This window comes from Puma concolor, chromosome E2 (assembly GCF_028749965.1).
Source record: "Puma concolor isolate L17-30 chromosome E2, mPumCon1.1.hap2, whole genome shotgun sequence".
NCBI lineage: Eukaryota > Metazoa > Chordata > Mammalia > Carnivora > Felidae > Puma > Puma concolor.
The window spans coordinates 11068772-11081996 of NC_141681.1; the positions used below are offsets into that span (position 1 = coordinate 11068772).

General features: G+C 41.9%; 1 protein-coding gene across 2 annotated transcripts in view; it reads left to right on the forward strand.

Annotated features, from left to right (window-relative positions):
- Positions 1-13225, forward strand: part of ADAMTS18 (ADAM metallopeptidase with thrombospondin type 1 motif 18) — a 142613-nt gene that overhangs the window by 69916 nt on the left and 59472 nt on the right. For both annotated transcript variants that reach the window (XM_086688857.1, XM_086688856.1), the window contains 3 exons: positions 1534-1639; positions 4057-4194; positions 6357-6510. In XM_086688857.1, the coding sequence (XP_086544983.1) occupies positions 1534-1639; positions 4057-4194; positions 6357-6510 (398 nt within the window). The remainder of the gene's footprint in view (positions 1-1533; positions 1640-4056; positions 4195-6356; positions 6511-13225) is intronic.

Below are 13225 nucleotides of genomic sequence, written 5' to 3' on the forward strand. Positions count from 1 at the left end.
AGCCCTTAGGACCCTTAATAAGGAGACTTAATATTTAAATGGCGGACTATGTTTACTGTACCATCTGGTGAATGTTGTTCTATTCAACCGAAGTCAGGGTAGAATGGTGAGCTCGTTTCCTTTATTTGTTTTGTATTTTTCTTTATTAACTCTATTGATGACCATTGAGATAAATGGTTTAACTAGCCTAGTTGTGGTTTATTCTCTAAGCATCGTGACTGCAGAACTGGGTAGCTGAAGAGAATTTGACTGTTCTTCATGGTACATAGCTCTGCCCCTAGTTAGCAGTCCATCCTTTAGAAAGTTACACATCCTTTAGAAAGGGACGCATCTTTTCTATATTTGCACTAGACACTGAGTAAGGACTCTATACTACATTTTCTAGTATGTTCCATTGCATACAGTAGGGACTCCCCAGTTATTTTTGATGGATCGATGATCATCTAGATCATTGTGATGGTGGTGATGGTGATGATAGGCTGGGTTTCTCGCATCATCTCACGGACCTCATAGCAGCAAGGTGGGTGCAGTTGACCCACAAGTGTGCATGTAACACTAACTGGGTACATAGCCTATACTGGGTACAGAGCCATGAGCCTGTTCTACTGCTTATGAGGACCCAGAACTGGGAAGAAAGACATTTAACACCACAGTGTGGTTCCAGACAGAATCAAGCACTGGCTGGAATGATTTTTTAGCTGTTGTTGGCAGGAAGTCGTTTTTGAAAACAGAAGCATTTTTCACATTATAGAGAACAGGAGAATAATGCACTTAATCCCTTGACGTTGTTCAGGCCTTTTTGTGCTACCTGCTTCAGAAAAAGACCAGGACGTATGTTGTCCTAGAAAATATACCTTGAGGGGCGCCTGGGTGGCTCAGTCGGTTGAGCGTCCGACTTCACTCAGGTCACGATCTCACGGTCTGTGAGTTCGAGCCCCGCATCAGGCTCTGTGCTGACAGCTCAGAGCCTGGAGCCTGCTTCAGATTCTGTGTCTCCCTCTCTCTCTGGCCCTCCCCCCGTTCATGCTCTGTCTCTGTCTGTCTCAAAAATAAATAAATGTTAAAAAAAAAAAATTAAAAAAAAAAAAAAATATACCTTGAGCTTTGATGCTAATGCCACTGTTAAGTGGATGTTTTGTATTGGGTTAGCTATGATTTTAGTGGTTGCTCTGACCCAAATAACAAACTTAGATAAGGCATGTAAATGTTCAGTAGCTTACTATTCTATATATGAAACAGAAATGATAATATTCATACCTCACAGGGTTATGAGGAAGATCCGTTGATGACAATATCTTTTAAAAGGAAGGAAAATACTGAATACTGAATTTATCTTTCTGGGCAGGGCAGAGAGCCATATGCCTCTAGTTAGTTTCCTGCAAAAAAATTTAAGTACATTAATCACTTAAACTAAAATTAATTACATTAATCAATTAAACCAAAACTGTGTAGAACACTTTGAAGCCATAAGACATGATCGGGTGTCTGTATAAGGTCCCTTTGGACTAACATTTGAAAATGTTCTCTCTTTAGGGTTTGCCCCCATCAGTGGAATGTGCAGTAAGTACCGAAGTTGTACCATCAATGAGGACACAGGGCTCGGCCTGGCCTTCACCATTGCTCATGAGTCAGGGCACAAGTAAGTGACCCCTTGATTCACCACTTTATATGAGGACTGGCTGGGCAATTCATTGGCATTCCGCTAGAATGGTAGAATAGGTAGGATAAATCTAGGGTACAGCTTAGGCTAGTACTGGACCACGGGCGCCCGGGTGGATCAGTCAGTTAAAGGTCTGATTTCAGCTCAGGTCATGATCTTGCGGTTCGTGGCTTTGAGCCCCACATCAGGCTCTGTGCTGACGGCTCAGAGCCTGGAGCCTGCTTCAGATTTTGTGTCTTTCTCTTTGTCCCTCCCCTGCTTGAGCTCTCTGTCTCTCTCTCTCTCAAAAATAAACAAACATTAAAAAAATACAAGAATACAAAAAAGAATTGTACTGGGCCATAAGGAGAACTCAATAAAGGCCAGTCATTGTTGATGTGGCTCTTTTCAAACAACATTTCGTGGCTGCACAGAATTACATTGTGTGCATAAATGGACTAGTCCTCTAACGGCTCCTCTGGTCTTTTAGGAATTTCTTCCATGTTTTGCTGCAGTGAAGATACCTTTCGTTCATTACGCCAAGGAAATAATCATGGAGATATATACATTTCCAGACTGTAACAGCATGTTAATTGTTCAAAGACTTTTGATGCACACACCGGATATTCTTGTAGTCGGTGTCACTGCATGTACTTAATATTCTTTTCGTTGGTGTTAGTAAATCTTTCTTTTGTGAGACTAGAGTTCGAAATGAGCAATGAGAAACCTAAGAGCCGTGAGCTGAATTTACAAGGCATGTAATCTGGTGCCAGTGCAGTTCTACAGAGAATTTTCAAACGTTGCTTGAACAGTAGCATCCACATTGGAATAAGCACACTGCTTTACAAGATGACTATTTCAAAGGCCATGCTCTTTGGAGTTTGAGTTTAGGAGTGTTCGCGTGTGTGTCTCATATTCAACACTTATATCGAATGCTCATTTTCAGAGCATTGATTAATTTCTGACTTAAAAATAAAAGCAGGGGCACCTAGGTAGCTTAGTTGGTTAAGCGTCTGATTTTGGCTCAGGTCATGATCTCTCGGTCTGTGAGTTACAGCCCCGTGTCAGGCTCTGTACTGATAGCCCAGAGCCTGGAGCCTGCTGGGAATTCTGGTTCTCCTTCTCTCTCTTCCCCTTCTCCACTTGTGCTCGGTCTCTCTCTCAAAATAATAAATATTAAAAAAAATTTTTTTAAATGTTTATTTATTTTTGAGACAGAGAGCATGAACGAGGGAGGGTCAGAGAGAGGGAGATACAGAATCTGAAGCAGGCTCCAGGCTCCGAACTGTCAGCACAGAGCCCAATGCGGGGCTCGAACTTACGGACCGTGAGATCAGGACCTGAGCCGAAGCTGATGCTCAACCGACTGAGCCACCCAGGTGCCACCCCCCCCCAAATCTTTTTTAATTAAAGCAAAAATTACCTACTTCACGGCTATACTTTATATTGAAATATTTTGGTGCTAGTGTCTCCTGTGAGCATATTATCTTGAAAATTTGAATCCTGACGGTTACCATTACCCAATGGCTTCCCAACATTTTATGTATGTATGCAACCACGTTCTTCGCAAGATATGAATGAACCCATTTTACTGTGAACAGAGGTGCAAAAATGCCTGGTAGGCGCAAGGCCCCTTTGTACAGAGCAGGAAATAAATAGGAATGTCAAACATAGGTCTGAATTTGTTTCTGCTCCTATCTCCTCCTGACCCTGAACTTCCTTACCACAGTTTCACAATTGGTGGCAAGAAAACAATTTGGTGTTGGAAATAAAAGAATTGGATTCTCCCATCATTTTAGTTTAGCTTCGACATCTTGACCAAAAGTTTCTCGTCCTTACACGAAAGCAGACATACCGTTCTTTGGTTTTGTGGCCAAGGCACAATAGAACAAAGCCCTTAGCATTCTTTAGACTTTGCTACATGAACTTTACAGCACTGCAGTTAACATTGGTTTGAACCGCGTACAGGTCTACTTAGATGTGGACTCTTGTCAATAAATACAGTACAGTACTGTAAATATATTTTCCTTATGACTTTTTTTAGTAACATTTTCTTTTCTCTTACTTGATTGTAAGACTACAGTATATAATACTTCTACTATACAAAACATGCGTTAATTGGCCTTAAGTTATTGATAAGGCTTCCAGTCAGCGGTACGCTCTTAGTAGGTAAGTTTGGGGGCAGGTGGAAGTTACACTGGAATTTTCAGTTGAGGTGGGGAGGGTCAGTGCCCTTAACCCCTCTGTTGTTCAAAGGTCAATGATACATAGTAACTCATTTTGGTTTTTTCTTGCAGAAGAAAGATAATTCTTTCTCTCACTTGGGTTCATTGGATGTCAATGCGTCTTCTTTTGATTATAATTTGGAAAATGGGTCACAGAAAGCTTTTTGTTTTTGTTTCCTCCATTTGTTTCAGCTTCGGCATGATTCACGATGGGGAAGGCAATCCCTGTAGGAAGGCTGAAGGCAATATCATGTCTCCCACACTGACAGGAAACAATGGGGTGTTTTCCTGGTCTTCGTGCAGCCGGCAGTATCTCAAGAAATTCCTTAGGTAAGACAAAGTAAAGCCAGGGGTCTTCCCCAGGTTGGAGTGGTGACAGAAAACAGCGCTCAACAGATGTTTAAAATAAATACTCTGGGGATGATGATGGTGGTGGTCGTGGTGGTGGTGATATGGTCATCATTATTGCTGTTGAAAAAATACTTTGAAGGTCTAATTCTGTGCTAAGTGCTCTGCACATGTTGCCTTATTCAGTCCTCATAGCAATCCTGTTAGGATCCTCATTCTCCAGTTAAGGAAATGGAGTCCTAGAGAGGCTAATTGTGTTGTTTAACATCCTATAGCTGGTGAGGTGTGGACGTAAAACCCACACCGAGGTCTGCTCCGATCCAAGATCTATGCTTATAACTATCTCCCCTTTATGACCTCCAGAGGTTGCTAGATACACATTTTACTGTGACTAATTATTTTAATGTGATCAGTTTGATCATAATAGTATTACACATGTTAAAGCGGTGTGCATGTTTTACAATGAGTGGAATATTGGCTTGCTTAGCTATTTTGCTTGAAATGGCCATGAGCTAGCTGTATGTCCAAAAGCCATCCAAAGGAGGTGATAGTCATATAAAATCTCTTTGATAATTCAAAACTCCTGCATGACATTAGTAAAATGGGAGTTAGGAAGGTATCACTATGTGATTCATATTACATGACCCAAAGGTGGAACTCTTTGAAGTTTCCTTTAATTTTGTTCAGCAATAATATATATATTATTTGATATATATATATATACATATATATATATGTGTGTGTGTGTGTGTATATATATATATATATATATATATATATATATATATATATATATATTGACCTTTGTAATTAGGACAGCCTTCTAGTTGTTGTTACATATCTCATCATGCTGTGTTGACTCACAAGAACACTCAGGTTCTAATCCCATTTCCCTTTGACCAAATGTTAGGGAAACGAACAAGGTTTCTTTGGGAATTGATAATACTGGTACTCTTTTTTTAAACCTATACTATTACACACTATTTGCAAGTGTTTATGGAATTTGTGATACACAACAGGCAAAGCTGATTAAATGTAAAGATGTCTAGCCAAACGACGTCCTAAAGAACAGGAAAAATTTGACAAGCCTTTTGCCAATGATAAGTTTTATCAAATGGAAGATTTTCTTATTAGTTTTAAGTTTATAATTTGGGGCTTCAAATTATCTTTTCTCTCATGGGAGAGTGGAATCAATGAATATTAATCAAGGCTAACTTAATACAGATTGAATTTCTGTCATCCATATGATATCGTTAAATGTTGGTGATGATGATGATAACAGCTGACTCGAAATGCTTACTCTACCGGGTTAAGCACATTGTCGTCAGTAATGGAATACGTCACAGTTGCTCTTCGGTCTCATGGTTGACTTGGATTCCCATCTGTCCGCCTCCAAAGTCATACTGAACCACCATGCTGTTTGACATCATAGTTTAACGATATCATAGTTTAACCACTTAAGTTGAGTGGCGGGAAGGTGTTTTTTTAACAATATCCATGCCATCAAGATTGATTTTTTTTTTTTACACATCCCAGTTGAGCACACTTGGGGGAATTGTTCTGCTTAGTGCCCCAATTCTTTCTCACGATGCTTACAAAAACCTTGTAAAGATTATTTGAGGTAAAGTACGTCTTGACCACTGCCCCATTATTTATATGTGTATATATATATATATAATATATATAATATATATATATATATATATATAAAACAACACAGCGTGACGTTCAACTCCGTGAAAATAGATACTGTCTCTGTCTAGTTTATTCTGTACTTTTAGCGTTTAACCTAATGTTCACCACACAGTAGGCACCTAATAAAAACTTGTTGAATGTTGTTGAATGAGATTGTTGGGGAGAGTTTTCAAATATATGCATCTTTGCCATCTAGCAGGCCAAATCAAATCACTTGGACAGCTATAATTCCTTTACCAGGTGAAACCTTCCATAGCTGTGTAAATTCCATCTTAGACAGGACAGGACTCACACCCTGGAAAAAATAAACATTTTAACTTTAAGTATGACTTATATGTTTAGCCATGTTCTATGTTTCTTTGCATGAATGCATTGAGAGGTGTACTGTTTTTTGCGGAAAGATCACAGGTAAACACAGCAGTTAACAAGGATTTTTTTTTTTCCTGCAGCACACCTCAGGCTGGGTGCCTGGTGGACGAGCCCAAGCAAACAGGACAGTATAAATATCCAGACAAACTACCAGGACAGATTTATGATGCCGACACACAGTGCAAGTGGCAATTTGGAGCAAAAGCCAAGTTATGTAGCCTTGGTTTTGTGAAGGTATGTTTGCTTGTGATTTCAACCTCACGTTAAGATTCTGCAATGTGTCTGTGCCCCTACCAGAAGTATAAACATTTGGTTTGCGAGGCCAAGGGTTAGAGTCTGGGTTATCTCTAAAATGTCAGCTTCTTGGCATGATAATTAAGTGGCAGTTTTACTGTCGATGAATTGTCCAGGCTTATCCCCTGTAGACCATGCCTGGTTTAAATACCTTCTGACTGCATCCTGGGAAGAAAATTACTCCTGTGCAGATGAGGGTTTTATCACAAGTAGTAAATCTGGGTACAATAGCGTTTACCTACCTCTTATGATTCTGTTTCTTATTGCTGTGTTCATTTCCCTTAAATGTGATACATTTAAAATCATCACCACCTCAAAATACATACATATGCCTCTATGGAATGTAAAAACTGTTAGCAGCCAACTTTTTCGTGTGTTAGGTCTTCCCTTCCACATGACGAGAAACATAGATGGGAAAACCCAAAGTCCAGGATGTAGAAATGGGAGACACATTGGAACACTTGCCCAGGAACTCTAGCACTGACGATCTCAACATCAATACAAAGTAGAATCAGTTTTAAGGTTTTTCCCCTAGTATCCAAAGAGAAGCATGGAGGGGCACCTGAGTGGCTCAGTCGGTTAAGCTGCAGCCTCTTGGTTTCAGCTCAGGTCATGATCTCATGATTCGTGCCATCGAGCCCCACATAGGGCTCCATGCTGACAGCTCACGGAGCCTGCTTCTGATTCTCTCTCTCCCTCTCTCTCTGCCCCTCCCCTGCTCGCACTTACTTGTCACAGACTATGAGTCTGGAGTTCTCTCTTGTCCAGCAAGAGAGCAGGTGCAGAATTGAATACGAGAGAGGCTAATGTCTGGGAGGAGACAAGAGCCCCAAGCAGGGGTTTCATGTCCATAGTTATTGAGCTCACAAGATATTACCTTCATCATGAATGTGAAGAAAACAAGATCTTACACACGTGAAATGTTGAGAAAACAATCAGACAGTAATCATTAGCTTGTGTAAGAAGCAAAGGGTCTGGGAGACCGGTGAGTTTGTGATCAAGGTACATTGGCACCAGATGGAAAGTAATTTCCTGCAGGTGATATGACAAGTTAATCGTGATCCCATTACAATATCTCGCTAGGTAATCTCGGGCATTTTTGCCCTGTGGTGGTGGCTTTCTGCCCTAAGCTTTTTTCTAACTTATTTATGTAAGTAGAATCTATTTCCCCATACTTGCTCTCTCTCAAAACGAATAAATAAACTTAAAAAAATTCTTAAAAAAAAGAAAGAACAAACAGAAGCATGGAAATCCTAGGTATCTGGAAATAGGGAAATGACAAAGATTTATAGCTCCTTTTCTGTGCTGTCTTCCTATCCCCCCCCCCTTTCCATCCCTCCTCTTTTCTTCTCCCTCTTCTGTGGCCACCATCCCTTCCAGCAATTGCCTCCGGAGCCTCTGCTCCACATATGGCATTCTACTTTGAGACTTCTTTTATTTTTCCTCAGTCTTCACAAAGACCTTTTGAAATGAGACTTATCTTTTTTTTTTTTTTTTTAACATGGAGCTCAGGGAATGTGTATTCCATGTGCCCCAACCCTCAAAACTTTTAAACAAGGCACAGCATTCACACTAATGTTACGCTTCCTCCTCCCGAGTTAATATCAGTGTTTCCTCAGCTTCAGTCATTGACAGCTACATTCAGTGATTAATAATCACCTTCATTCGTGGTGGTGTATCTCTGTATTATTACGCATGTGTTGCTTTTCTAATAAATCATCTCACACCCAAATCTCTAAGTCCAGTCGTAAAAAAGTAACCACTGAATCACAGGTTTGATAGGAGATTACTTATTTTTCTAATGCTCTTTAAATGCGTAATTGTTAGAAAAGTTTATCCACCCACCGTCCACAATATTTTTGGTGTATCCTCCATGGTCCATGGGGCTTACTTTGGCAAATGCCGATGTATCCTGTGCACATTAATAAATTTACGACTGCAGGGGCACCTAGGTGGCTCAGTCAGTTGAACGTCTGAGGTCATGACGTTGGCTCAGGTCATGATCTCACTGTTCTGAGTTCGAGCCTCACATCGGGCTCTGTGCTGACAGCTCAGAGCCTGGAGCCTGCTTTGGATTCTGTCTCCGTCTCTCTCTGGCCCTCCCCTGTTTATGCACTGTCTCTTTCTCTCCTGCTCTCTCTTTCTCTTTCAAACATAAATAAACATTAAAAAATAAATAGATAAATTTATAACGGTCTCTAATTGCCTGTTAAGTTGATGTGTTTGGCAGGAGTTGACAGATGTTCATCCTGTTGACAAAGTTTGTCTGACTCTCCTTTCACTTCATTCTTAAAGGTTTCGCGAGCTTACCCCCATTCATTAATCACACGTTTATTAAACGCTTACTATGCAGCGAATGTGCAATTGGTAACGAGTTTGATTTTCTTTGCAAACATAAAGGAAGTTTTAAAAATGACTACCATTCCTTCAAGATCCTACATTCAGCAAACATTTGTGGGGTGCCTGTTCTGTGTCAGAGAGTGTGCAGCGCTTAAATAGCCATTCTTCATTTACAGATATTTTTCTGGAACCGTAGCATAGTTTTCAGAGAGACAGCACCTCAGTGGGATGGTCTTCCTCGGGAACCGGGGCAAAGGGAAATGGAAACTGCAGACTAAAAGTCTGAATAGAATGAGGAAGGCGGAGGGGCTCAGTGACTTAGGTGTCTGACTCTGGATTTTGACTCAGGTCATGATGTCACGGTTAGTGGGTTCAAGCCCTGTGTCGGGCTCTGCACTGACTGCAGAACCTGCTTGGAATTCTGTCACCCTCTTTCTCTGCCCCTCCCCTGCTCTCTCTCTGTTTCTCTCTTTCTTAAAATAATAAACATTTAAAAATATTTTTTTAAAAAAATGAGGAAGTCACAGAGATGGGAATGCCCAGGGGGTAGAGATTTGCTTACGGGAGCAATTTGGGAAGACCAGGAGGTAAGACTGTTGGAGAATGCTGAATGTTTTCCCCCCCACAGCCTAGGGGGCAAATACCTGCTTGTAACTTGAACCGTGGCATTACCTCGGAGAATCACAGATCTTTCCTGCCTCCCCTAAGTGGGTGGGGCTTCCAAAACAAGCAGATTTCCCGTTTGTCCTGCTGGTCTGAACAGTTCAGACCCACATCTGGCAGCTCAGGAGAAATAATGGCATTTTGTTTTTGGTGTCTTCAAGGTCCTGTCATTGCTTCCCCTTTCAGACCTATTCTTCTCACTGCCTTTTAAAAAAATCTTTATGCACCCCCCGCCCTGCCGGAAAGGCAGTTTTGCATGAGTTAGAAGCACGCACACTCAAAAAATTTCTCAAGTGTCTTTGGAACCGCATGCAATTATCAGCATCCCCTGGAACTTGTTAGAAGTGCAAATGCTCAGGTCTCATTCCAGTCCTGAAGCATAAGAAAGTGTGGGGGTAGGACCTGGCAACCTATGCCTGAACAGGGGCTCTATGTGATTCTGATGCTTCCTCAGGGTTGAGAACTGCTGACTTGGGCAGTCGTCAGTTTCACACACACACACACACACACACACACACACACACACACACACCATCTGGCTTTTGGAGTTAGGTGGACCTGAAAGTTTAAAACCTTATTCGACCGTGTCCTAGAACCCGGGTCAAATGGCTTAACCTCCCTCAGCCTTTCTGTCCACATCTGTAAGGTGAGGATAGGGATAGTTCTTCCCTGGTAGTTGTGTGGGTGCATCTGTTGGTACAGCTAATCAGGGTTTTCTCGGCTTCCTTGTCTGAGCCTGGAGCTGGCTGTCTTTCTTACCTGTCTCATCTTCTGCCAGCCGTCGGTGTCTTCACGTCAAGCTTGATCTCTGTTCCCTTTCAAAGTGTTCAGGAAAATGAGTTGGTTAGATTGGGCTGGTGGGTCCACATTATTTGGACAGACATAAGGGAGGGTCACCTCCACAGCAACTGGAGGGAACACGCCTCCGGTTATTAAACACATATTAGCCGCTGACTGACTGACAGCGAGGGAGTAGGTGCCGTCTGCCAGAATGCTCCAGGCGCCGGAAGAGACTCTGGTCAGTGCTTCCAATGTGGCTTATTTTACTAAGTTAGAAATGAGCAACCTGCACCCTGTATCTCAGCAGCCATTGTCACGTAGCAGGAGGTCCATTCATGTTCATTTACAGATGCACTGAGTGGGTTTGAAGCAGAATAGAAATGATAGGGAAGGTATGAATTCTAGTGAATATTTTTAGGCTCATCACCTCAGAGAACATTTCCTCTGAAAGAAGAGACATGTCAAATATAGTAGGATGGGCATGCATTTCTGGTTTCAAGAATCGGACCTCATAATGCTCAGAGGTCGTCAAAAGGTACAAAGTTCTAGAGAGTAAGTCCTGGAGATTCCGTGTACATCATGGTGAGTATAGTGAATATTATAGTGCATATATGAAAGTTGGCCCGAGAGCAGATCTTGTCTGCTCATCACACGAAAAGAAAAGAAAGTTTTCCTCATCACAAGAAAATAAAATTGTAAAAATATATGGGGACAGATGGACTTATTAGCGATCTTTTGTAATACGTACGAATATCGAATCATTATGTTGTACACCTAAAACTAATATGTTTAGTGTTACACATCCATTACACTTCTAATGTAATGTAGAAAATTTTTAAAATTTTCCAATTTTATTTTAAAAATTATCATGTAAAAAAAGAATTCGACATTGGGATGAAAGAATGGAAAAGAAAGAGAAACTCCCTAAGGATCTAAATCTAAGTGTAATCCGTAAATTGTACCTGCTTTGTAATCTAATAAATTTCCTACCTCAGGTTTCACATTTTACTAACTTCCCCCACGGACTTGGGGTTCAGCTATCTTCATGTCCTTGTATTTTTTTCAAGCCCTTTCTGCTTTCGTGTCTATAGGTCTTTGTGTATATGCCTCCCTGCCTAGCACGCTGCACGGCCACCCATGTGGCAAATACCTAATCATCTTCTCCTGCTGTCGAAGATTCCGGCACAAGCGTTGCCTCCTATTTTCCCCAAGGAGACTGAAACATTCCTTTCCCCCGGCCTCCATCTGTACCCTTTATGTCACCATCATAAACTTGGGATAGTATGTTATAGCTGATGAGGTATATCTCTTGCCTCAGTGGATGGACAGTATCTGTAGGGCCTAGCATGTGCCCACCATGTTGGCAGATACCCAGGAGTCATTTACTGAAACCGGAATGGCAATCCAAGCTGACATTTCTTTAGCACTCCCATTTCCATAAAGTGGACGATTATGCCTCTCTCCCCTTCTCAAACCTCCTCAAGAAAGCAGGAGTGGCTGACTTACCTGGGAGAAAAAGAAGAGTCAAGGAGGACCCTAGGGCTTCTGGTTGAGCAGTCAGAAGTCTGGAGGGGTCATGTCATGAGCTGGAAGAGGCTGAACATGACTCAGGTTTGGGGGGAAAGATGGGGAATTCTGTTTCGGATGTGTTAAGGGCGTTATGAAATTTGACTCGCAAAGACCACTAACATTTTTAGCACCTCAGGTTTCGCTTGAAGGGGCATCTTTCGGAATCTTTAGAATACAACGGGACAACGCGGTCAACGATGACAGGACAGAGTACGGTATTGAGAGTCTCCTTAAAAATCACATCCAGGCAGCATGAGATCTTGGAGTCTCTGTGGTTAATTCTTTCTCCCTTAAATTATGACTTAAGTCTGGGGAATTACAGATAAGGAAAAGTTAGTTGAATATGCTGGGGAAAATAAAGAAGGAAGAGAAGCAAAAAAGTGCAAACTCCCATTTCTGTTTACTTTGAAGGGGAGCTTTCTCAGAGGGTTCTCAAGGTCGTCAAAGCATGTAGTTGGCTATAATTACGTTTGACTTATGTACTTCACCACAAAAGAAATAACATGTTCATACAGCCCGTCTGATTTCACTCTGGAATCCTGTGTTTTTGTGTTTTGCCTTATTTTCCTGGTCTTCTCCAGCTGCCCCTTTTTCTTAGCCCTGTGGCTTGGCATCGGGCTGTGGAATCTGGGTCGCCTTTGCTTCGGTCTGTCCCAAGGTCGTTTTGGCGGTGGCCACATAGGCTAGGGGTGTGGGTTATGGCTTCCTGCTGGCTGTAAGGGGGAAAACAGTTTAATTCTGAAAGCCTCTCGGACTGTGGCTTTGTTTCAATGGTGACCTCCTATTTCTCCATTTTGATACGGACTCTTTTTCCACATTAAGTTGTTCCCTCAGGCCCGGGGTGACACATGTAAGGGCTCGCGGAGATGATGAAGTTGATTCACTCGTTGGCAGACTGCCTTATGCTTTCTACTAATGTCAGTGGCCAGGTCCCCTTCTGTGGGAAACACTGACATATCGTGTCTTATGAGCTGTTTTGAGATTTGAAAGTGGTATGTGTGGCACCTGCGTGGGGCTCCTGCTGGTGGTGTTCCCGAGCGGAGTCCCGAACACCCTTCCCTTCTCTTTTGCGGCGGGGGAAGGATTTTTTTGGTCCACAAGATCAGGCTCCCTGCACAGATCTCTGGTTTCCCTCCATTTTCTTTCCTTGTTCTGTGGAAAACTTTTTGTGTGTGAAATAACGCCTAAGCGTGTCCTTGCCATATTTTCCAACCATGAAATCGATACGAGCTAGAATGCTTGGGGAATTGGGTGCCCGGTTAATTGACTCTTCAGGGTTACACCGAGTGACCGCAAAAATCAT